General features: G+C 42.5%; 1 protein-coding gene across 1 annotated transcript in view; it reads right to left on the bottom strand.

Moving 5' to 3' along the window:
• The window catches only part of ARFGEF1 (ARF guanine nucleotide exchange factor 1), a 961,498-nt gene that overhangs the window by 599,943 nt on the left and 335,590 nt on the right, over window positions 1-25,965 (bottom strand). The window contains exon 10 of the mRNA XM_069220293.1: window positions 4,886-5,120. Coding sequence (XP_069076394.1) covers window positions 4,886-5,120 — 235 coding nt within the window. The remainder of the gene's footprint in view (window positions 1-4,885; window positions 5,121-25,965) is intronic.

Consider the following 25,965-nt stretch of genomic DNA (forward strand, 5'->3'; position numbering starts at 1 on the left):
TACAGGCATTTCTTAACCCAGTTGTATGAGGAAGCCAGCATCTGACGCTAGGCAAAAGTTTGGGTGCCAACATGAGAAGGAATTGAAATGTCTTGATATTATAGTGCTGCCCCACCACTGAAATGCAGTGGTACTTTCTTTGAATTCAGTATATGGTGACGTGGAAATATGCAAACCGAAGATCAAGGGAAGTTAGGTCAACTCCTTTCTAAAGCATCTTGTAGTGCTGCCATGTGAAAAAACTGCCTTTACAGGAACTTGTTCAGGGCCGAAGATCAAGAATAAGCCTCCACTGTCCTTTTCTCTTCTTTATCAAATAGAACCTGGAATACAATTCCTAGTTTTTCTGGGATCTCAGGACCATCTTTATTTCTCCCTTGAGAAGAAGAACAAGGATGTCCTTTTTCTGCCAATAAGTTTGTTGATAAGATGGAAGGTAGAGGTCCAAGTTACAGAAGGTGAGTAATGGCATGTCAGCAACTCCAAGGAGTTGAGTGTTATTTGCTTGCATAGGGGCACAGGACCAGGAGGAGATATGGCTGAATGAAGGCCTCCTTCATTCCTATGTGCCAGCTGCACACGATGGATGCTGTACCCTGAACCATGTTTCAAGGATGAAGAGGGCATCAAGCTAGTACTGGATCATGAGGTTGGCGATCTCTGATGCATAGTTTACGGCAGAGCAAGGGTTTATGAGCATGTAAGTGTGTTCTGTAGTCTGAGGTGTGTGGTAGTTAGTGGGATGGGTACAATGTTGGGTCTATGTGTTGTGTGTATGCTATGTGAATGTCTATATCGTCTACATGTGTGTGTAATTGTAGAGGTTGGCAGTATGGGGCCCTGGGTGAACCACACAAGCATGACTTATCACTTGCAAATGCAATTACCCATGCACAGCATCTATGTTCAGATTTTTTAGCCCTGCTCCCAAGGGAATACACCAAGCCAACACCTAGTCAGAATAGATTTGATTGAACCAAGAACATGTCCTGATCAGAAGCTTTTGACCTGAGCTTGGCTTAGAATTGAGGGAGAAGATAGGGTGTGAACATGTTTATTAGGCTAGGTGGATAAACTACAACATGGTACCTGTAATCTGATAAATATTAATGTTCCAGGAGGATTTTAAGGGTAATCACTTGCAAACACTGGCAACCATTTGAAAACTATGTCTGTGCGCGACTATGTCAGAATGGAATTGCAGCGGAGCATAATGGATTCAGTATTGGCTGCAACACATCAAGATCTGGATGCCGCCTCGTTGAGGTCAATACAAAGCCGGCTTGAAGTTGAATACCACAATGGGTTGCGGCTCCTTCTCTGGCACAGGTGACTTTTGAGGTGCTGGCTCAGATTTTGGTGCCAAGCCCGAAGCCAGCACTGTACAGAACTTAAAGCAAGTTCAAGGGGCACAAATGGCACAGAGGGCAAACATGCCAGTAGTAACCAAACAGGAGGTCCCAGGGGATCCTTGGGGCCCAAAGGTGCTCCAGACAGATCTGGAAGCATGGCACAGATGTGCAGCATGGACTTCTGAAAGGCTCTGACCTGCTGTGACATTGCCGATGGACCAGTGAACTCGAGGTACATCGAGACCAAGGATGGAATCGACTCCTTGGTTGAACAGGATCAAGACTTAGAGGCACAAAGACACCCTATGTCTTCACTGGAAAGGGGAAAGTGAGAGTGGAGTAAAGGCATTGAGATCCACTTGGACTTCTTATATTACTTCTTCGACTTACCCAAAGAATTTTTCTGTGAAGAAGATCTGCAGTGGGATTGACTTTGGGAGCGCGAGCACGTCCGTGCCTTTGACTTCGATTTGGATTGGCGTTGAGCTTTCGGGTGCTTCACCACATAGAACTTTGCTTCCCATTCTAGGACGGCTTTTGGAATTATCTGTGCGCAGTTGTCATGTGTCAAACCCAGGCACCAGAGGCATGTCTTGTGGGGATCGGTCACAGAAATCTATTTGCGACAGTCCTTACAAGTTTTAAACCTTGACATTTTAGGGTTTGATATGTTCCTAGCATACTTAAAAATTTGCAAAAGAATATCTTCACAGAGTGAAGAAAGAAGGGGTGCAGCCCGGGTTCAGCATCTGAAGGCGTAGAAAGAAGGAACTGACATTGGTGCACATGAGTGATGCTTATATGTGGCTCTGTTTTTCAGTTTCAGAGCAGACCAGCATCAACTAGGAGTTGCATGGCACCACTGGCTGAAACGCAGATGCACTGCTTTTAAATTTCTGGATGCAGTCTGGTGCCAGGATACTCACAAGGTGAGTGATCTATGGTAAGTATTATACATCAGGAAGGGGATTGTCTGGATAATCACTAATGCAACATCTTCTTGTGCAACACAGTAGATCTCTGAAACCCACTAATTTAGAGAGTTATAACTGAAATCTTGTGAGATCTTGGTTCCCTTAGATGGAGTAACTTATCTTGAACGCTCTCATTTGAGGTATCTAGAGAATAAATAAGCTTTGAATTTTTGAGGAAAGAAAATATATTAGGTGCTGTTCTTATTAGTTATTTTAAAAAAAGTTACAGGCATTAAATTAACAATACACAAGCAAGAATATTTCACATTATAAATAGGGTCATACCTTATGTCAAATCACCACCCATTATTTCCACAGCATCTCAGTCTAGAAACTCAACAGCTCCAATTGCAGATGCTGTTCTTAAACAAATCTGAAGGGGGTTCCAAACTGGGGGCACTTAATCCAGAGAAGGATTTCCTTTCAGCATGTGGTGTTCAGAATTTATCGGGTGGGGTTTCAGAATGGGAGTCCTTGCTGCGAGATTCTCTTACACCAAAGATTTTCAGAATTTCGGAGAGGTAACTGGGCTCGCCTAGATGAAAAGTGCCTGGGATGTTAAACAGCAGAGTTTGAATTTGATTCTAGCAAGTTTTTAGTTGATCCTTGAAGATTAATTGTTTAATTCTTTTAAGTTGACAGATAACATTGGCAGTTTGTGCCAGTTTTATGATGTGATGTTGAAGACCTCAGCTCTAAGGAATTGTCTGACACTCAGCTGAATATACATCATATCTAAGGGCCAGATGTAGCAAACATTTTGCGACTCGCAAACGGCAAAATTTGCCGTTTGCGAGTCGCAAAACGCGTATCCCAATGCAGAAATGCATTTTGCGAGTCGTTACCGACTCGCAAAATGCATTTCAGACTCGCAAATAGGAAGGGGTGTTCCCTTCCTATTTGCGAGTCGCATTGGGATGCAATACCATTTGCGACCGCATATGCGGTCGCAAATGGCATCGCAGTTACCATCCACTTCAAGTGGATGGTAACCCAATCGCAAATTGGAAGGGGTCCCCATGGGACCCCTTCCAGTTTGTGACTGGAGCCCAAAATATTTTGGAGTCCAAAATATTTTTTCAGGGCAGGGAGTGGTCCAAGGGACCACTCCCTGCCCTGAAAAAACCGAAACTAAAGGTTTCGTTTTTTTTTTTTAAGTGCAGCTCGTTTTCCCTTTATTTAAAAGCAGGTCGCTAACATGGAGGTCTGCTGACGTCAGCAGGCCTCCATGTTAGCGAGTGCCTATACTCGCAATGGGGCCGCAATTTGCGACCCACCTCATGAATATTCATGAGGTGGGTCATTGCGACCCCATTGCGAGTTGCAGTCGGTGTCTTAAACACCGTACTGCATAGCAATTTGCGACTTGCAAATTGCGAGTCGCAGGGACTCGCAATTTGCAAGTCGCAAATTGCTTTTTTCCTACATCTGGCCTTAAGTCTCTTCTGAAAGTTGTGATGTTCTTTAAAGAGGATATTTTTAAATATAAATGTGTGTAATTTGCGTATTGGTGCAATCTGATATTTGAATTTTCCATGACTAGCTCAAGAGGGTCCACATGGAGGTAAAAAAGGGCTCGCAAAAGTATGGACCCTTGTGGGACCCCACAAGTACAATTTGCATTTTAGATTTGTGTGCTCCAAATTCAACTCGGTTGGAGTGACCAATCAGAAAAGATTTTATCCAATTAAGTACTTATTGTTTTAGTCCCATTCTGTTTTCTAGTGTATTTAAGCAATTTTAATGACTGTATCCAAAGCAACTGACATGTCTAGTAAAAGTAACAGGCATACTTCCATTTGAAGTTATTTGCAGAATACCATCCTCTAAATCCCAATTGTGAAGGGGAAAGAAGAGAGTTATCACTAAAGTATTTGTTTAGTTGGGAGACTACGCATTTCTTTAAGGATTTGCCTAACAATGTTGTAAGTTAGTAATTGGCCTGTAATTGTCAAGGGTTTAGGGGTCGCCGCTGGCTATTTTTTTTTTGCATTAATGAGATTTTTCTAATCCTGAGGCTGATTGGATAGTAGCCTTGATGTAACAACAGGTTGATCAGAGAGCACAATATGGTGCTCAAAAGGTGGAAACTGTCTATTATTACTGTAGCAGGTAATAGGTCAACCAAGTAACAGCGTGGCTACAATTGTTTGATTACTTTTGCTTGATCTTCTAAATGTAAAACTATGAATATGTTTCATGTGTTTTTATATGCAAGGTTAAAGATACCACAATGAAAAGTACGAACGCAGATGCAAGTGCATCCTCTACATCTCTGCAGTGGTTGGTTCTTTAAGTCTCTCATCAACCCTCAGTCAAAGGGCTTTTCAGCCAGTAGCAGAACCACATTCTGCTAGACATGTCAGGAATGTAGGGCTTGTACTACCATTTTTCTTCATTGGTAGACAATTTAATGAGCGCAAGTTTAGATAGAGATTACTTGAAAATATGGAGGAATGTGTTCTACTGAAGAGGCATTCTTACAACTAAATACAGGAGTTGAATGTAAAATAAAAGGTTGGCTAAAAACACACCTGTGAGTTTAACTATGTCACCTACCTCAATTTGCATCTTTAGGTGCGTCTTGAAGTTGGACAGCAAGGTTAGGAAGATTGAAAGAGATAGTTCAAAAACTTCTGGAACAGATGAAACTCCATTCTTTGATAGTGCAACACACAGATACTGCTTAATAGCATTGATAAACATCTCATTTGTCTTGAAAACTGGTCCTGCATTCTGCAGAATGGACAGAAGCAACTGCAAGGAAATAACCTTTGACCTCAACTCGTGGGACCTAGAATGAAACAGGAACACTCAGATCATTGGCAGAATTACAAAATTGTAAATCAGATCTTACTGACCATAATCTTTTCAGTAAAGTAGAACGTTCAAATGTTAATGCAGGCTGTCAAAGACAAAACAGGAAAAGTAAAGCATTATATTTTTCAAAGCTAAAAATGAAATAAAAGTTTAAAGTGGCATAACATTTTGTAACTTCTTTTGTTTCTGATTTTTTTTTTTGAACAAATGGCATTAATACACACGCTATATTTAAATGACTGCAGGGCAAACACAGGATCGTCAAAGAGAACTTTGTACTCATTTCTGCAGCACCCAGGCAGGGTGACGTCAACAGGTTCCAGGAGCATGGCTAAGTGCAGTTTTGAACATACTACACATCTTCTCTCATAACAAACAGTCCTATAAAAAGATAAGCTGAAATATAGAACCATCAATGAATGAGTTATAAAGAGGGTAACTAGCTGAACTAAACGTTTAAAAATAAAACCCAGATATTACACCAAATAGTTATTGAGGTATACATTTTTTTCTGAATATGTTTGCTCTTATCCTCGATAGTTTTTATGGCACTATTGGAAATCTTTGCTACCTCTCTAGGTTCTCTATACTTGCATCCTGGTATCGACCCAACATGTGCTCTGATCCTAACCCAATCCCTAACTTCCACCAAGACCCTACATGCTCTATTCCTTTCATTAAAACAGGATTCTCTGTTTTTGATCTTTCACATCTCTTTCTGCGTTCAAGTATCCTTCTCAAACACACTTGATCATACGTTCCTCCAAGACTTCCAATCAGGTACAAGTTTAGAGTGTGGGCACTGCCCATGAAACATCTCAAATCGCGTCTTCCTAGACATTGCACTGGGAGACAGCCTGTAGGAAGCCACATGATCTTGAAGTGCAGACTTCCTATCTAAACATTTATTCTTGACAGCTGAATGGCTTTATCGACAAAACAATTTGTATGATAGAAAGCACATTTTATGTGTTAAAAATGTATTAAAAAAATCTACTTCTTTTCAGCAGAATTGAGCACCAATGTCTGGTAATATAGCGCATGGAAAACCTACACAGCCAAAAAGTTTTCAAAACAAGGAATGATAAGGTGTGAAGTAAACACTGTGAACACTTACTATTAGATACATGCTCCTGTTTCGAGCAAAGTTGAGTGTGGCGCAAAAAGGGCATCTGTATTTATTTATAAACCATGACGAACTCTGGGACCGGTTAGAGAGCAGGAACACAATTGAATTGATGATCGGTAGAGAGGCAAAGGTGGGGAACGGCAACAGGCCTGGAAGAGACTTAGGGCCAGATGTAGCAAGGCATTAGCGCCTCACAAACGGCTAAAAACGCCGTTTGCGAGGCGCTAATGCCCTCATGCGATGTAGAAACACATTTTGCGAGTCGGAACCGACTCGCAAAATGTGTTTCCGACTCGCAAATAGGAAGGGGTGTTCCCTTCCTATTTGCGACTCGCACTGCGATTTCGCGGTCGCAAGTCAACTCGCAGTTACCATCCACTTGAAGTGGATGGTAACTCATTCGCAAACGGTTCCCCTTTGTGAATGATCACAAAATTATTTTTTCAGGGCAGGCAGTGGTCCATCTGACCACTGCCTACTCTGAAAAAAAAACGAAACAAAAGGTTTCGGTATTTTTTTCTATTTGCAGCTCGTTTTCCTTTAAGGAAAACGGGCTGCAAAAAGAAAAAAACAAACTGCTTTATTTCAAAGCAGTCACGGACATGGTGGTCTGCTGTCTCCAGCAGGCCACCATCCCCGTGAGTGCCTAGACTCGCTATGGGGTTGCAAACTGCGGCCCACCTCATAAATATTTATGAGATGGGTCTTTGCGACCCCATAGAGAGTCGCAGACGGTGTCTGAGACACCTTTCTGCATCGCAAATTGCGACTTGCAATTTGCGAGTCGATCTGACTCGCAAATTGCAAGTCGCAATTTGCCACCTACCTACATCTGGCCCATAGTGAGGTGTAACAAGAATGTATCGATGCAGAATGTCACAAACTGGTATCTTCGGGGAGCGTCCGGGAGCTCACCCCAGGGGACTTGCTGAAGAATGCTGATATATGAAACATGCTGGGCCCCGATCAGGCAGGGGCCATGAGAACTGGGGATTTTCTTCAGGACACAATCTGGTTGAAGATTATGTGGATTCCGAGTTTACTTTCACAATTATCCTGTTTTAAATGAAAATCACCATAATACTGCTGCGGAGGCAATGGGGTTTAGATAACTTCAGAAACTAAGGCAGAAAGATGTTTTTTTTAATATACACAACATGGAACATGCAACGCTGCGCAGGACACACAGGGGTAAGGATATGATTAACTTGCTACAGGGCGAGGCCTTTGATCTAATCGGACACAGTAGACCTTACAGGTCTGACCTAGGATCGCAAAGCAGATTACTCTTTAGTTAGGGAGGCCGGGGAGGATAGTGCTCCACAACCCATGCAGTGTCCCCTATAGGGACTGCGGTGCAGGGAGGCAAGACCCCCTTTGAAATTACAGATTAACATTTTAACAAGCTATGTAACATTCACTTGAGAGTTACAATATACTGAAAGGGAAGGTGGTTTGTGTCTAAGTGGATCTGGTGTGGCAAAATATCACAGTTATACAGTTCAGGGTTACCAGGGGAGGAAGAGTGGATTTGAAGAGGGTTGAGGTGGTTATTCATAACTATATGAGCAATAGTGACAGAGCATCGGTGTAAGAGCAATTCACATAACACCAATGGTAGCAGGGGACTTGATTATGATGTAGTGTCACAGGACAGACCCAAACGGTAGAGTCATACTACCGCTCATCTCCCTGCTGCGTGGGCGGTAACAAAAAAGAAAAGTCAGCCAGAGTGGGTGAAATAAAAAGCTATGACCCTGAATGTCAGAGGACTACACAACTATACTAAACGGTAGATAGTGCACACCTACCATAGGCACTAGAAAGTGGGAACAGCATTTTTACAGGAGACCCATTTAGTTCACACAGAAGCAGATAAATTAAAGAAAAAATGGTGAGGGCATTTATATTCATCTCTGTATGAAAATATACACCCGTGGTAGAGGGGTGGGGGAGGAGGGGGATTGGGATTTGGCCAGTCGTGTGGCTGCCAGGACACTGTTTCGGAAGGCTGATGCTGATATAGAGGAACAATGGCCTCTTAGATGGGACAGAGATGTGCAATGATAAATGGAGTTTTTTCTGGAGGGTACTCACTGTGCTGTGCCATACATAGGAATCCCCCTCCTCGGGGCAGGTGACCAGCAATTATATAATTGATGGGGAATTGGACAGGTTGCCTAAAGGAAGCCACACAAAGATGGGAATGATAGATGCGCTGGCTGACGTAATGGCCCCAAGCAGATTGCATAGATCTTATATACCACACAAACAGAATTCACATTCTTTTCACCTATACACAACATGTACTGTAGGTTAGATAGGATATTTATACGGTGGTGGTTGACACCACCAGTGGGTGTAAACATACAATTGGCATTGACCCTTGGTAGATTCTTCTTAGACCATGCACAACTATTGCTCACTTATATCTGGTCTTGTTGTAACCCGGCTATCTCTACTTGGCGGTTTAATACTGAAGCCGTCAAAGATTTTGTCTTCAGCACCGGCATAAAGGATTCAGAGAGAGCTATTTAAAGTGGAACTGGGGAACTACGTCGACCAGAGAAAATGAATGGGATGCACTCAAGGTTATCTTGAAAGGCAAATGCCCTAAAAAACATTATGGAATGAACTTCCAATTGCAAAAAGATCTACAGAGACAGGAAGGTTGATTAGAACACCTGGAATGGGCAGAATCTTGTGATACATATGTAGACAGAGATACAACAGCAGTGAAACGGAGACTTGGGGAATTAGGGGATATTACTGACAGATTTACTCTACAAGAGTACTGACAGAAGCTGCTTAAAGAGAAGAGCAGACCCGGGAGACTCCTGGTCTGGTTACTGAAAAGCAAAATGCAAACACTGATGACAAAGTCCCTAAAGGGACAAGAGGGCGTGATTGAAGTGACTCAAGTTTCAATAAATAAAGCACTGTGACAGCATTTAGCCAACTACAACAAGCACCTAGAGCAACGAGAGCAACGAGAAGGAATAGACCTTCCAAGGCTTAGTAGAGAGACGATGGTGAACTGGAAGGGGATCTTTCTAAAGAAGAATTACTAGAGATCTTTAAAGGTATGGCCAGGAATAAGGGGTGCCCACAGACTCCCACCCCTGTTTTATCGATTATACATGGAAATGCTCGCTGATTGCTCCTGGAGCTTTTTCAAGAGGCCAAAAGTTTGAGAAAATTACCACAAACAAAGCGAGACACACTTAAAATAACCACAAAGTGAGAAATACTTTATGCTAACAAAACCGAACAGAGATTATATCCAATTTAGCTTTTACTGTGATTAATGTAGCTATCAATGTGCTATGCAAAGAAATGGCTAATAGGTTACGAAGTGCAATTCACTTGTTGGTGCATGAAAACCAATGCAGCTTTATTCCGGCCGGGGGTACCCTCCTAAATATTCGGAGGCTCACTCATGCCATGCACTCCATACAGGACTTAAATATGGAAGAGTACTGGTTGCTTTAGATATTGAAAAGGCTTTCAGTACTGTAGACTGGGAGTATATGTGGGCGGTACAGGTGAAGAAGGGATTTGGTTCTAATTTTCTGAGCTGGGTCTCCCTATTTTATGCAGATCCCACAGCTAAGGTCAGGTCTGGGGGATACATACCAGAAGGATGGCATGCTGAGAGGTGTACAAGGCAGGGCTGCCTTCTCTTTCCACTCCTCTTTGACTTAACGATGAAGCCACTGGCAGTGTATCAGCCTTTAGTGATGAAGCAATCGAGTGTTTGAGTGGGAGATACAGAGCATTATATACAGGTGACGATTTTTTGTATTTACTGTAGCCTTTAGTGGTGCAACTGTTTTTGGAGTTGCAACAGTTTTTGAGGGTCCCTGGATGTATATTAATAAGAAGTCTCTATTATTTCCATTAGTGTGACTGGAAGGATGAACATTTGAAATGCTACCAGAGGTAGTACTGAGGTGGGAAATACAGAAAATTATATTTGGGAATTCAAGTAGCACACACAGCTTGCAAACAATCTGATTACAATATGGACAGGGTGCTAGCTGGTCTAAAGGCCTCAGCTGTGTTTTGGAATAAAGTACCACTGTTTGTTTCTAGAAGGATCGCAGGAACAAAAATGGTATGTCTATTCTGATGCCTATATGTACTACAGAACTCACAATGCCCGATATACAACAGTATGTTAAAAAAATAGATAGACTTTTGATTTTCTTGATATGGGCAGGTAAGAAAAGCAGAGTTGGGGATCCTAACGGTGAATACAACTGAAGGAGACCTCGGAAACCCCAACATGCTGCCAGATGGTGAGCAGCAGAGAGTTACTGGGAGACCTGGTTGTTTACAGTGGTCCCAGGGGCAACAGAATTACCAATATGCCTGGTGGCAGAGGCATGGCGTATTAACCAATGCCCTTATATAGTGCAGCAAGGAAGATGCCGATTTGGTGGTTGCAACCCTTTTTGAAAATCCATAGCGGAATTTCAGTGGCTGGTGGTGGGAAGAAGAGTTTGAGATGCTGGATGACTTGTATCCAGGAGATAGCTGCATCTCTTTTGCAGCAGCACAGAAGATGTTTGTCAGCCCAGGGCAATTCCTACAGTTTACCAAATTAACCAAGACAGCAAATGGATAATACATTTTGTGCAATACTGGGTAGAAATACTCAAATTCCTTAAGGAAGTATCAAATACTAGGCGGAGGTCTCCATAAAACAATATTTACTTGGTCATCCCATGCCCTAAAACCAGAAAGGTACAATATAAATTTGGACTGTTGGGGTGTTTCTGGCGAAAAGATAGGTTGCCATTCATTGAATGTCTAGCACTGGGTCCACTATGCAGGAGCGGATTAAGGATATGTCTGAGTGGGCAGTTGCAGAGGAGAGTTGCATGCACAAGGTTATGATGGAGATGGATGAGAATGTGGAGAAGGATATTATGGCTTGGGCTGAGATGCTCCAAGAATTATTGACCTTCAGGACAACAGACTCCTCTGAAGAATGCATAACCGTGCCAAGATAGGCCTACAATGGGTAGAGGATGGCCATGCATATTATAAGGATTAATAGTGTTTGGCATTGTGCATGAGGATTTATGTCAACTTGCTAGGTGAAGCTGGGAGGATGGTCGCTGTTTATTAAAAATGAACACACTCCCAGTAAATAAATAGTGCTGTGGGGCTGTGAACTCTTAAAGTAACGTCTGATGGGAGCCCTGCATTTTGAATATGTTAATCTACATGTGAAGGATCCTAATACTGGAAATTGTGATGTATGTGCTCTACTGCTGATGTTAGTGATGTTGGGTGGACATAAATCTGTCATTCTTTATAACTTGATACAAAATGAAAAATAAAGATTAAAAAAAAAAAAACGTAATGATAGACATGGATGGGATGTCATTCACATGAAATCCCTGAGCACCGTGAGAACACACAACTGCCACCACTAAGTAGTAAGTACTTCCCACTCCTTTCAAAGGACCCACTATGTCCACCACAATTTCCTCCCATGGCTAAGTCCCTACACTCCAAAGGAGGAATGTGGGTTTTCCAAACATGATCACTTTTCCTATACACTACACACAACCTTACAAATCACTCCACAGCCCAATCATTAACTGGCCACCAGACATGTTTCTGAAGACACTCTTTAGTTTTAACAACATTCAATCCCATGACCCCTAAACATTCTGGGGCCACTGATCCCTTGCCAAAGAACAAGAGTCTTTCCTTGCTAGAGAGTTCATTCTTGGCTTCACAATACCAGCAAAGTGAAGAAGAAAGTTATCACTTTTCAGTCCATCCTCTCTTCACAACTCCAAATACAGCCAACAGCCACAAACCTCTCATCATCCTTAGTAATGACATCCTGTGTAGTAACACATACTTCAATCCATAACTCATCCTCCACATAACATGATTCCCCTGCAAAATCGAAACAGTTACTGGCTAACCTGAACAGTCAGCTGTGTAGTTGACAGAGCGAGGTATGTATTCTACATCAAATGTGTATTTCCGAAGCGCCACAACCCATTTGTGTATATGGGCCAATACAGAGTCAAGATCCTTCTTACAAAAAATCTTCCTCGCAGGTTTATAATCTGATCTAATGATGAAGGATGATTCCCAATGGAAACTCCTACATTTTCTCACAGCGCAATTCACAGCTAGAGTCTCCCTTCCCATTACAGATTGATTAAACTTGGCCCCTTTGAGTACTCTGGAAGCACAACCAATTAGACGTCACTCATTGTTATCTTTCTCCAATTAAAAGCACTCGCCCTTTACTATTGTAATTGGTGACCAGAATAGCTGATTTACCACGAAGAAATGTACACAAATCAGGTTTGGTCAATAAGTCTTTTTTAAGACCTACAAATTCTCACTAGCAATCATCATTCCATAACAACTCAAAGCCCTTCTTCGTAATATGCCTCAAACAAGATGTTTTGTCAGAGATATTGTGAATGTATCTGCTACAGATCTCTACATCAGCAATGACAAAATCTCTTCCTCAGATTGGAGGGTTTTTGCTCCATTATGGTTTCCACTAGATCTGTTTTTGGTCTTAGGTCCTTACTTGAGATTGTGACGAATAGATAAGAAATTTGTTCCTGTCCAACTGGGCATTTATCTTTCTTACGGTTGAGATCAGTCTTCACAATACACAGTGCACACTGACATTATGCTCATTCCAGTGTTTGCCATATATCAGCACATCATCCAAGAAACACTTCAACCTGTCCAGGTCCCCTACAGCACTCTGTCCAGCCTCCGGAAGACAGAATCTGTGGAAACATGACCATATGGCATCCTTATAAATTCATAACACCTCATGGGCGTGACAAACACCCTGAGGTCTTAGGGACTCCTATGCAGTCTAATTTGGTGTTAAGCAGATGCTAAGTCCAACATCAGGGAAAATCTAGCACCAGTTATAGTTGACAACAGCTCTATCACATTTACCAACAGATATCTGTCCACAATTACTTCCCTGATTAACCCCCAGGGAACAACACACAGTCTAATGTCCCCACTTGCCTTACAAACATACAGACAACCAGCACTGGAGGTAATCACTCTGTGATCCCCAAAGGGACAATTATACCTTCTTCACACAATGTTTTAAGCTCTGATTTTACTCAAGTATGTTGCAACTTGAGTGGCTACATTCTTGCTTTTGAAACAATAGGAAACACACTCTTCTTTAGTCTAATTGTATGTGAACACTTCTTCAGCCAGCCTAAACTACCACTGAACGAATTGAAAAAATCCTAGCACCTCTCACTGACCTGGTACACACATACCTGGACAGAATTGGGGTCCTAGAAAATGCCTAAGCTTTTTAGGATGGGCCATCCTGGAATACTATCTCCCTTATTGGAAAACTAGACTTTGCCCTCAGATGAACAAACTCTAAACTCAATGAGTGCTGTAAAGTACCCCGGATTTTAATAACTTGGCCACAATTATCACCACGTTTGATATTTATTTTTCTTGATATCGTTTTTGTTTGTATAATACAACAAGGGTTATCTTGTTTTTGTGGTGTTTCTGTCGATATTCACAGGAGGTGACTCTGGCATGGCATGTAACACATTTTAAAATTCATATGTACCAAGTCTCCTCTTGCCCAAGGGAATAAAATTCTATAACTGGAGATACAGATTTTCTGTAAGGTGACTTGTTGATTTAACTCTTTTTGGGCCTCCAGTGTAGGTCTTACACAGAAATGCAGGACAGAGCTTTATCCATCAAGCACAAATGACTTCCCTTGTTTGCAACATTCCAGTCTGGTGTAACTATAAGAAGCAAGGCAATGGTAGCCCTCTCAATATTGGGAATCATCAATTCTGTATTTTCAACCACCCTTAGGAGTTTCATCCTTCCAAACCTTGGACGTAACAGTTGTGTAAGGAGGGGAATTTTCTTAGACGTTTCTGGCTATATAGTAGTCAATGCATTAACATCATTGTAGTTCTACTGATTTTGCTAAACCATTAATTCTCCTGCTTCAGTCAGCAATGTTTTTTCCTGGAATAAAATATTTGACAGCTTCCTATACCATTATGGAAAACAGAATTAAGAGCCACAAACACAAGGACAATCACTGTTTTAGCGGCCTCCCACACACTTTCCCTACATGGATCTTTTGGGGCATTTTGTGGGAAATAAAGGGATATCATTCCTTTCATTTTAGTGCACAGGATCCAATCTCCCAAAAATGATTTGTTCAATTGCTAGAGAATCTATAGTTTCAGTACCATTGAGGATAAGTTCACAAGCACCCTTATGAGTGTATGAAGTGAGTGCGACATACTAAAAAAATATTCAATTCTGGAGTAACTATTGTGTACACAATAACAGCATAATCTCTCTCCCCTTCTTGAAATCTCTCTGAAATACATTTTGAGAATTGATCTATTTACATAATACATAAATCTATCTCAGGTACCTTAATACAGACAGCATTTTCAGACTAACTTGTTCTTCAAAGTGGCTCAGCATGGCAATTGATTTCCTATTATAGATACCTCCCTTTAAAAACTCCTGAAAGAAAATGGGAAGCTCTTTTTAAAAACTAGTTCCTTTGCTTCTTTTGGATGATATTTTCTTCTACTTATGCTAATATAATATGGTTTACATCCACTGACACTATGACTCCATTAAAGTACAAGCCCTCAAAAATGTGATAATTAAACCTCAGCACTTGAATGTGAGAAAGCAAACCTCGTGTACTTTTGCTACAAAGATCTTTTTTAATACATTAGGAAACATGATGAAGTAGCATATGTGCACCTTCCCTGAAGACCAGATCTTTTTGAAGAGATGCTTTGTTTGAAATCTTTTCTTTCAGACCAAAAAAGTGTACTCAAGAAAGGACACCTCCAATGTTTTCTTTTAGGAAACCAGTGAATTCCCTACTTGTGAGATCCAAAATATTTTCAAGCACCAACCCCACTTCTTTTATATAATCCTCCATATATATTTATGCCATTGCATTTGGTATACCCTTGATGTGTATGCAATTTTGGATCTGCTTTGTATCTTAGTACATTGCAGGTTTCGAGTTCTTCTGCTTGCAGCACACTGAACATATTTATTTGCCAATTCTGAAAAATGTCTCTTAATTTCAACCCTAGTTCACACTGCGGAGATGGTCTTGTTATAATCATTGACTGACTGAGTTAATGAGCTTTGCAGTGACACCATTTTGGGTTTAGACTCTCTCACAACATTCCCAGGATCATCTATTTTAATGATGCCGGATTATCTAGGTTATTATCTCTGTTGACCACCTTTAAGGGTCTTTGAGTCCTTCCACCTATTCTGTTTGTACATTGTTTTAAATTATTATAAATATTTTATGGTGGTTTGATGCAACTCCTTACTTTTAGCACATGATAACAATGGGTGAGTTTTAGATTGGTTACTGTTGGTATTACCTGATAGTTTTAAGATGCTGATTTTCACTACAGAGACTATAGTATTATGTATTGAGCTTTGGAAACAGCTATATTTAAATCAAGACAAATAATTAGCACATTCTCTATCACTAATGTTACTACTGATGGCAAAGAATTAACTGCCCCTTTCTAAATCTGTGCTGGACTCAAGAATCCAAATCACCTGTCCTTAGAATGTCTCACACATCTGTCTTGGTGCATGGTGCCATGATGTTTTCTGTGCCAACTGTTTTAATTCCCAATCAAGTTTGCAATCCACTCAACAGACTGTACACCAGAGAAATGGGGGCATAGCAGGAGAAGCTCCTTCAGATATTTTGATGGTGCTTTACTGATCTAACCCCACTTTGCTGTCTAACGGTTGCCTAGATAGTACTGATGGACTCTCAGCTCAAAATGTGAATAGAACAGTGAAACTTGGAATAAAGCCTCAGACCGCTAAAGTCCTCATCAGCCCCTTCATCACTAAGGTGTACAAACAAATACAGATGACAGCTGTGTGGCACTCAGTTGGACAACTGATGCCATCCCCAATGACAAGCATCATGGCCAACCTTCAAGGCTGAGCGTGAGTTTCTTGGCGCCTCCACTTCAAAGAAGGATAAGGGTCAATAACAAACAATGAGTTTTAGAAGGATTTGATTACATAGGATTCATCTTCATAACCAATTAACTGACACTGAACTCTTGTAGGTGCAATTTGATGGCCAACTATTGTTCGCACTCAGCATAATATGGACTTGCTGTTTTACCTGGAAACGCTACCTAAAATTGTACACCAGATAGCAAATCTTGATTCTAAGTCAAAGCACCTAATGGGGTATACACAATGCATCTGCTCGAATAATTTCATTCCTGCCCTTAGACTGGTGAAGTGGGCTGTAAGAGTTTCTGTAAGGGCTTTGTTTAATTTCTAATAACATTCTGAAATCCATCTGGATAAAGTCTGCTTAGAAAATGGCACAGTCAGAGAGAACTCTGAACAGCCATCTCAAACGGTTGCCATCTTGTCTCTACCACTCACAGTATAGTGAACGTCGGGATCAACAGACACACAGAGTATATTGATGCACTGTCAGGGGTGTGGAATTCCTATAGCCCACTGTCCAAGACATATTGTTTGGGTTCAAGGATAAAAGGTTTTCATGTTTAATTTGTCCGTGGGACAAGTAGGCCCAACCCCCTGCAGCACAAACCCTTTGGCTGCCAGTTTACAGGGAAGGGATCTGTCAGTAGTTGAGGCAATATTTGTGTCCATATGTGAATGCTGTTGGAACTTGTGCCTATGGTTCTTTAATGCCAAGCCTTCATTATTAGGGTGAACACTCTGAACAAACTTTGTAAGGTCGCACTGCACTACTGACAGTGGTTCAGCAAAAAACATGCACACACGTTTGAAATGTTTAATAAGATGAGGATACCTATAATGCTCCCAGAATACTCTGATTAAGTGTAAATGTTTGCAGAAGATTGTAAGCAAGTTTAATGATTCTTTGCTTTCAAAATAAAATGTTGAGAAAAAATAAAAACAGGAAAAAAACATTTTGCTAAATTACTGTGAAAATGTAGGTACTATTTCTTTGAAGCTTAATTTAGTAAAATGTGTTGATACATACTGGTATTTAAAAACATATTCATAATCGAAAATCAGTGTAACCATTTTCAACAAGATTATGGGAGACATGAAAATAAACAAGTACTGGCAAAAGCCAACCGATCCGACATCCGTGTCAGTCTTTTGGTTTTGTCAATTAGTGTGTATTTTTAACATAGCTTTTGTAACACTTTATTGTTGTGGGAGCTGCCAGGCCCTCACCATTGTAACAAATATTGGTAAAAAGCACCAAAAAAGTTGTTTGGTCTTAAAAAGCACACATTGCCACAGTAGTTCCTGGCACTGAACAAAACTACTTTGTGTGCCAATGTCTTTATTGTGGAAGAGCAGAATGTTATCACTCACAGTAAAGCCAGCCAATAGATGGACAGAGCAAAATATCATTTTAATAAAAACAAAATGTCTTGGTTAACACCAGACCTAATAAGGGGCCCAATTCTTTAAAAAAGTCACAGAGGTTCACCCTTGGTATATGTCTTTGCATTAGTGGCTAACATGAATACACAAGAATTTACAGAATTAGACCAAAAAATCCTACTCCTAGAAAATATTTGTCAACTATATTTTAGCAGGAGCAAATATGCATGTGTAGATTTGCTCATGTGAAATTCTATTGAGCGTTTACACGTTGACTTCACGTTGACTCCAACCACTTTTTTTCCCCAATCCTGGAAGATCTTCTACTTCTGCCATTGTCAGGAGTAAATTTCCAACCTTTCTCAGTATAGGAAAATATTAGAGAAGAGCTAGTGAATATCCTTAAGACATGCAAGTTAGTAAGTTTGCAGACTCAAAGGCATTCCAGCCCTGGAACTATTGCTTACTGCTTCCTCCAGCCCCGGTACGTAGATCTGCAGAAAGGAAGCAAAATAGGGAAATTGCTATAATAGGGATTGAAATTGCAAGTATTCAAGCCCCACTATAGTATTACATAATGAGATTGCTGCCATAGTTTGTCGCTGCACTACATGGCACCAAAGAAACAAGTAATTATTTTACAGGACAGGTAGATTTAAGAAGCAACCTGTCCCATGCACAAGTAGATATTTTATTAAGTTTGACAACCCTGGGGGACACACGCAAGGTCAAGCAGATGTCTGAATCCAGGAGTTCCTCCAGGCCTTCTGAAGTTGATCAGGAGGCAGCCCAGAAAGGGGTTGCGGAAGGGCAGACAGACACTCTCTCCGACCGAGAAGAATGATCAGTAATTTAACCAAAATCGACTGAAATATATATGCCCTAACCAAACCTCCTCTCCTCTTCCCCCTCCCCTCCATGCTGGACACCTTGAAGGAAAGACTGGAGAGCTATTATAACCATCCCACCCTGGCAGAATGACGAATCTCAGAGGTGGACAATACTCACACCGACGTAGCTAAAACATAAAAGCTTGCAGCTGTAATCGAACAGATGAGATAGAAAATTGAGGACTTGGAGGTGTGCTCATGTAAGAGCAATGTGCACATTATAGGAGTTCCTGAGCCCATCACACTAGGGAAAATCGAATACTTTGTGGAAAACCTGCTAGTGGATGTGTTTGTGAGAGATAACCTATCCCCCAAGTTTGAGAGCACACTGAATGCTGGGTCATCGGCCAGTTGCTGGGGCACCTCCCCACCCCTAAGACCAATCCTGGTCAAACTACTAAAATACAGAGACGGAGACACCATTTCAGCAATGGCCAGAATCAAGGGGGATATCTCACATGAGGGATATCAGCTGTCGCTGTATCCAGGCGGTGCAGGAGGCCCAGAGAAAATTTGTTCCCATGAAGAAATGTCAACATGAAATGGAGGTGGGATATGCCATGATGCACCCCACAAGGCTCAAGTTCACCCTGACTGGAAAGGTACACATATTTTAGGAACACCAGGTTGCTGTGGCCTTCCTCTATAAGCACTCTAAGGGCCAAATGTACAAAGCCGTTTAGCATTTCTTAACAATCCGATTGATAATTTGGGCTCTTAACAAATGCTAAATGGGCTTTTCAGAGGTACAAAGACCTTTAGCAAAATCACAATTTGCAATCCTCTAAATAGGAAATCGCAAATAGGAATTACCTATTTGCGTTTCCTAATTAGATATGAAAAGCATTTCCTAAATGCAAATTGGGCATTTAGGAAATGCAATTACCATTTACTCAAAGTGGAAGGTAGCCATGTGCACCTTGAAAAAAGGGACTCAAATATGCTTTTTTTAAAGTGCAATAGAGCACACACATGCCCCTAGGGAATATGTGTGCTCTACACGTGCACCACAGTTTTGGGGTGCATCACGTGGGCCCTTTTGCCCATAGCAATCCGTGGATTTGCATTTCCAAAATAGTGATTTCCTAACAGGAAATCACTATTTTAGAAATTAAAAACCGGCCCACTGTCACAAATGGCATTGGGATTTTTTAATTGCGATTTCATAATATCGATTCCTACTAAACACAGATTGGTGCATTATAAATTTGTGCACGTTTGTACTATACACCGGCTGACACAGTGCAGTTTGCAGGGCATGATGATGCACACTGAGGTGTCTCTGGGGCTGATTTCTTCCAGCGTGCATTGACTTGCCCTTGTGATGTGACGTTGTGATGGATTAATCAGTCTGCCAATATCTAAACCAGGTTTTAAGTCTGGAGATGCTTATTTTATTAACCAATCGTTGATTTTCTGAGGTAAGCAGCTGCTACGGCTAGGCACTATGAGGAAGTGTGAGGAGTTGACTTTAGCCCAAATCGTAGAACTGAGAATTGGTAATGATCTTTTCTTATCAACTTCCTTGGGATTGCAATATGCAAAAAGGAAATAAGCATCTGGTGGATCTACTACACACATCCAGTCCCCTTGACGTATCTGGAGGTAGATCTGGTGAAATGACAACGTTCTGACCTTTCTTTATTTATCCATTTGTTTGCTATTCTTAGATCAGAAATGGGTCTGAATTCTTGCTTTGGTCCTTTCTTTTGTATCGGAAAGTAACAGGAATTAATTCCTGTTCCTTTTCAGTACGAAGGCACTTCTTCCACTGCATTTTTTTAAAGTAAGGTCTTCCTTTCCTTTCAAAGCTCACATTTATGATGTTGGAAAGATTTCTTAGGTGGTACAGTAGGTGGAAATGTTTTTGTTTTTGGGGAAATGTCCTCTTCCCTTTGAAGGTCTTCTTTGGTGGAAAGGCTGTCTCTGTGTTTGTTGCTGCTATTGTGGTTCCCATTGAAGGACTTCAACCCGCTATGGGAAATAACTCCTCCCCTAAGGATTACAGAGTATCTTGAACACCTTTCTCTTCCCAAGACCTACCGCCTTCATGTGAGACATTTCACCATCTACAAAAGAGCTGAAAAGTGAATTGCCTGAAAAAGGAAGGATAGGCAAGGTCTCTATTGCGCTCCTGGTATTCACAACCGTAGACCTGCCTACCTTAACCACCACCTGAACTTCCACCAACCAGTGAGAAGCCTACGCTTTGCCTCCCTAACACTGGCCCATGCTCAACACATCTACAGATGCAGAAGTGTAGGATGCTCCTTTTCCCATGTCGCAGCAAAGACCTGGAACAGCCACGCCACTCAACTCCAGACCATCCCCAAACTGCCGGAGTTTCGAAAGGCCCTCAAGACCTAACAGTTCAAATTAGCATTTGGGACCTGCAAGCGCCTGAATACCCTATCAGGTGATTAGCCGCACTTTACAAATCCTGAATGATTGATAGGAGACAAATTTAATGGCAACACCCATGAGCAGATAATTCAGAGGAAACTGCTGCAGTGCTGATAATCTGGTTGGACAACAGCATTCCTTCCTGAAAGATTTCCTGAAAATTCTGCCTATTCCCTGTCAAGCTCATAGAAAATCAAGGACCAGGATTAAGACATTCATTGTTGCTGTTATCTCCAAGGCTAGGTCCAGCAATAGGATTTGAAGGAACCTTGTTGCTGTGCTGTGCTGAGAAAATAGGAGCTCTACCACCCAGGAAGTAAAAAGTGCTTCTTAACTTTAATACAGATAACAAGCCCAGGTGAATGTGGGCTATGATGATGACAGCTTGATTTAATTTTATTTTGACACAAGGACTTTAACCAATGACAACAATGTTAAAATTGTTATGAAGAAAAAAAAAAAAAAAGAGGCTCAGGTTAGTGACTTCACAATAAACCTATGTACCTCTGAATTACCTCAAAATCCAAGAATTTTAAGAGTGAGGAAGATTAAAAAGGAGAGAGTGTGACAAATGTATAACTTTAGGAAGGGGAAGGGCTAACAAGAACGTTGGGATAAATGTGAATAAACAATGCAAATAAGACCGGTCTTCAGCTATGATCAGGTAAAGGAATGTATAGTTTGATAGGTCAAGCTGCCCTGGCACAATATTTAACTAGTGCAATTCTAATTTTACTCCTGAAATTTTCTGCCCTTGACGATTAGGGACAGTGTTCCAGTTTGCTGATTGTTATTTTCTTTGGATGCTGTTGGACACCATTTTTCCCGCCTTTTACCCCACTTCCCACTCCAGTCCTCTTGCCGGCTCCTCCCACCTCCCTAGACTACTTATGGAGGCCGCTGTGCGGCCCCTGTGAGCAGCCCTTGTTCTCTGTAGTCCAAAGAGCTGCTCTCCTGCTGGTGCTCACACTTGCTCTGACTCCCAGGGTCAGTGACTGCTCCACAGTCCCTGAGCCCCGGGTTCCATCCCGCTATGGGGACCTTGACTGCCCCTGATTATTTACCTTATTGGTATGTTTTACTTTATTGGTATGGTTGTTTTTCCCTTAATTTTGTTTTCTCCACTGTTTTTGCTACTTTTGCCTTTGCCACGTCAGCCTCTGATGATTTCCTTTGGATGTTGTTGGAAGCTGTTTTTTCCCCGCCATTTTCCCTGCTCCCCACGCCCGTCCTACCTGCTGGCCCCTCCCACCTCCCAGGACTATTTATGGAGACTGCTGCGCTGCCTCAGCACTGGTGTGCCCTGGGTGAGCCAAAGGCAAGCCCATCTGCGCCCGTCAGCGTCTGGACCGCAACCAGCTCCAAGTTCCCTGGCTCCTCCACCCCATGAAGATACACCACCACAGACCTTTGGGCCCTGGATGTACCAACAATCTCTGCTGCTGACATCCTCATGGACCACCAGAGCACCATTCTCATTCTGACACTGCCGCCTTAGCACAGCACTGAAGAAACCAACAACACCAGCAACACTGCCAACGCGGCTGCAAACCATACATCGACTGAGACTCCCACAACAACACTCCAGTGTATCCTACTCAACTCAAGTTCTCTCGGGAAAAACGGCACAGAGATATTGGACACGATCTCCTCCCTCACCCCGGATGTCATCTTCCTCAGAGAAACCTTCCTTCACCCGATGTCCGCACCAGACATCGCCACCGCCATCCCCTAAGGTTACAAGATAACTCACCAGGACTGAACCAAGAAGCACTGAGGCAAAATCAAACCTGGTTTACAGGGATACCATATGTGGCACAACATTGCCCAACAACCCCACACCAGTAATGGAACACCTCAACTTCCAACTCTACACAGACGGGAAAAGCACCATCAGAGGTACCCTAGCCTAAAGACCACCAAGACCAGGCTCCATCTTCTGCAACACTATCCTGGGAAATCATAGCCCCGCGTGCAATCAACTTCAAGCACTATATCTTAGGGGACCTCAACTTAGACCTCCATGACACCAATGACGCCAACTCCACCGACCTCCAGACAGGCATGAGCAACACCGGACTCAAGCAGCTTACCAATGACTCCACCCACATCACAGGACATACGCTCAACCCCATTCTCACCTCAAGCGACAGAGTCATCCAAACTACACCACTGACCTGGTCCGACCACCACAGTGTACACGTCCCCATCGCAGGACTCAACCTCCCTGACGCCGGGCCCCTCAGATCCACGCGCAGTGACTGGAAAAAGGTATCAGAAGACCAGTGAAACAACAGACTCTGCTCCCACCTCCCAAGACCCTACACACAACCCCGAACAATCAGCAAAGAACTTTGACCAGTGGATCACAAAATTTGCCAATGCTATCACTCCTGCTAAGACAACCATGGTCAAAGAACACAGCAAATGAGCAAGCTGGTTCACAGAGGAACTGCAGACAACCCGAAAGGAAGTGGCGCACCAGCAAAGCAACAGAAGACCTCACCACCTACAGGACTGCTCTCAACCTGTACCACCGCCTCTTGAAGGAAACCAAGAAGAATGCCCTAGCAGACCACAACAAAGCCAGCATAAAACACAGCAAAGAACTGTTTGTCACTGTTAAGGTCCTACAGGCATCGAAAACAACATCACTCCTTCCCAGGAACTGTGCAACAACCTCGCTGACTTCTTCCACGACAACATCTTGGCAACCTATGAAAACTTTGGACGCCAACACCCCCGCCACAGACAGTATCAACCAGCTCACACCCACAAACACAAATGCTGAACACTCGCTTACCCACAGGAAACACCTCAACATGTAAGATACTACTATCTCCATCAAGAACTCAAACTCTGGGGCACCCATGGACCCATGCACCCACCACGTCTTCTAACTTGGATGCAAGACAATCAGTGACAAACTCAGGATGGTCCTGAAAACCTCCATCACCGCTGACTACTTTCCTGAGGACTGGAAACACACTGAAGTGAGGTCCCTCCTCAGAAAACCATCTGCCAATCCTGCCAATCTGAAGAAATACCAGGCCATCCCACTGTTCCCCTATCCAGCAGAAGTCCTTGAGAAAGCGATCAACCAGCACCCCACCCAACTACTAGAGGACTACAACCTCCTGGACCCCTCACAATCTGGATTTCAAACTAACCAAAGCACCGAGACAGCCTTGATTGCAGCCAACAATGACATCAGAGGCCTCCTGTGCCATGGGAAACAGCAGCCCTCATCCTCCTGGACCTGTTTGCCGTGTTTGACATTGCCTCCCACCATATTCTGATCAACAAACTCCACCAAATCGGGATTCGGGGAAATGCCCTCAAATGGATCACCCTGTACTTCACCGGCAGAGCCCAAAGGGTCTGTCTCCCAACATTCACCTCAGAGCCCAAGAAGATCATATGTGGTGTCCCCTAGGGTTGGTCCCTCAGACTGACCCTCTTCAACACTACATGACCCCCCTGGCCGACAGAGTCAGATCACACAGACTCACGCAGTTCACCCTCTCTCTGTCCAAAGATCCCTCCACCACAAAAGCTAACTTTCACAAATGCATGGTGAACGTTGGGGACTGAATGAAGGACAAGTCTCTCAAATTGAACTCTGAAAAAACTGAAGTCCTCATCTTTGGGAACAACACCTCACAGTGGAACGACTTGTTGCGGAACAACTCATTGTGGCCCCTGGAGCTCGCTACAATGCCAATCCAACACACCACTCCCACAACCTCTGCATCATACTGGATAACAAGCTATCTATGAAAAAAAAAAGTCAATGCAGTCTCTTCCTCTTACTTCCATACCCTTCGCATGCTTCTCAAGATCTTCACTTGGCTCCTGGTAAAAATCAGGTCTGCCACGTAGGCCCTCATCACCAGCAGACTGGACCAAAGAAACATGCTCAATACACACCTCAAGAGACCGCCTGCACCGCTTGTGAACTAACGTATTATATGCACCAAGTTTGGACTACACTCTGAGGTGCAGTAGCTTATACCATCATACCTCAAGAGACTCCAAACACTACAGAACTCAGGGGTAAGACTCATACTCGACCTCTCCAGAAGGACCTACATCACACCCCATCTCAAGAAACTTCACTGGCTCCCGATACTGAAGAGATGCCAGTTCCAGATTCTAACCCACACCTACAAGGGCCTGCACAACCAAGGATCAGCAAACATCATTAAATGCTTAAAGTTCCACCAACCGTCCAGACACCACTGATCAGCCTCTCTCTCCATCGCAGACACCCCACAGATCCATCAAGCCAACAGCGGAGCACACTCTTTCTCGCATCTGGCAGCCAAGGCTTGGAACAACCTTCCCCTGCACCGCAAGACTGTACTGTTGCTCCAACAATTCATAAGAGATCTAAAGACCTGTTTTTTTGACTAAAGAACCTCCATGCAGCAGCAAACAGCTCCAGTGCCTCGAGACCCTCACAGGTGATTTGCCATGCTCTATAAGTAAATGACTGATTGATGGTCTTAAGACACCTTTTAAGGGCACCATCTGCTAGACCTCATCTCATGTTTTCATTTTCCATGAAACAGCCAGGGAATAGTCCTACCACCTTAGTCGCATTCTGGTCATTACCATGCAAAATAAGCAACCTTCCTATTCCTGTCTCGCTAATAGTGTCTTGTTACATTCACAACATACTCCTTTTCATAAAAAATTTGAACATGGGTTGAAAAGCAGAAACTGCTGGATATAAGTGATTATGATAAAGAGGAACCATTACCATTTTGAGCTCTACCATTAGTTCAATTATTTAGAATGGGTAATGGCATCACAACTAATAACAAGGTCCAACCATTACCTTTATTATGAATCAGAGAGAGAGGGGAATACAGTAGTACATTTATATTAGCCACACACTCACCCCAAATTGTTTGACGCTGCAAATCAGTGTCATCATGCTGCATGTGCTCTGGTCC

The sequence above is a fragment of the Pleurodeles waltl genome, chromosome 2_2 (assembly GCF_031143425.1).
Source record: "Pleurodeles waltl isolate 20211129_DDA chromosome 2_2, aPleWal1.hap1.20221129, whole genome shotgun sequence".
NCBI classification, from domain to species: domain Eukaryota; kingdom Metazoa; phylum Chordata; class Amphibia; order Caudata; family Salamandridae; genus Pleurodeles; species Pleurodeles waltl.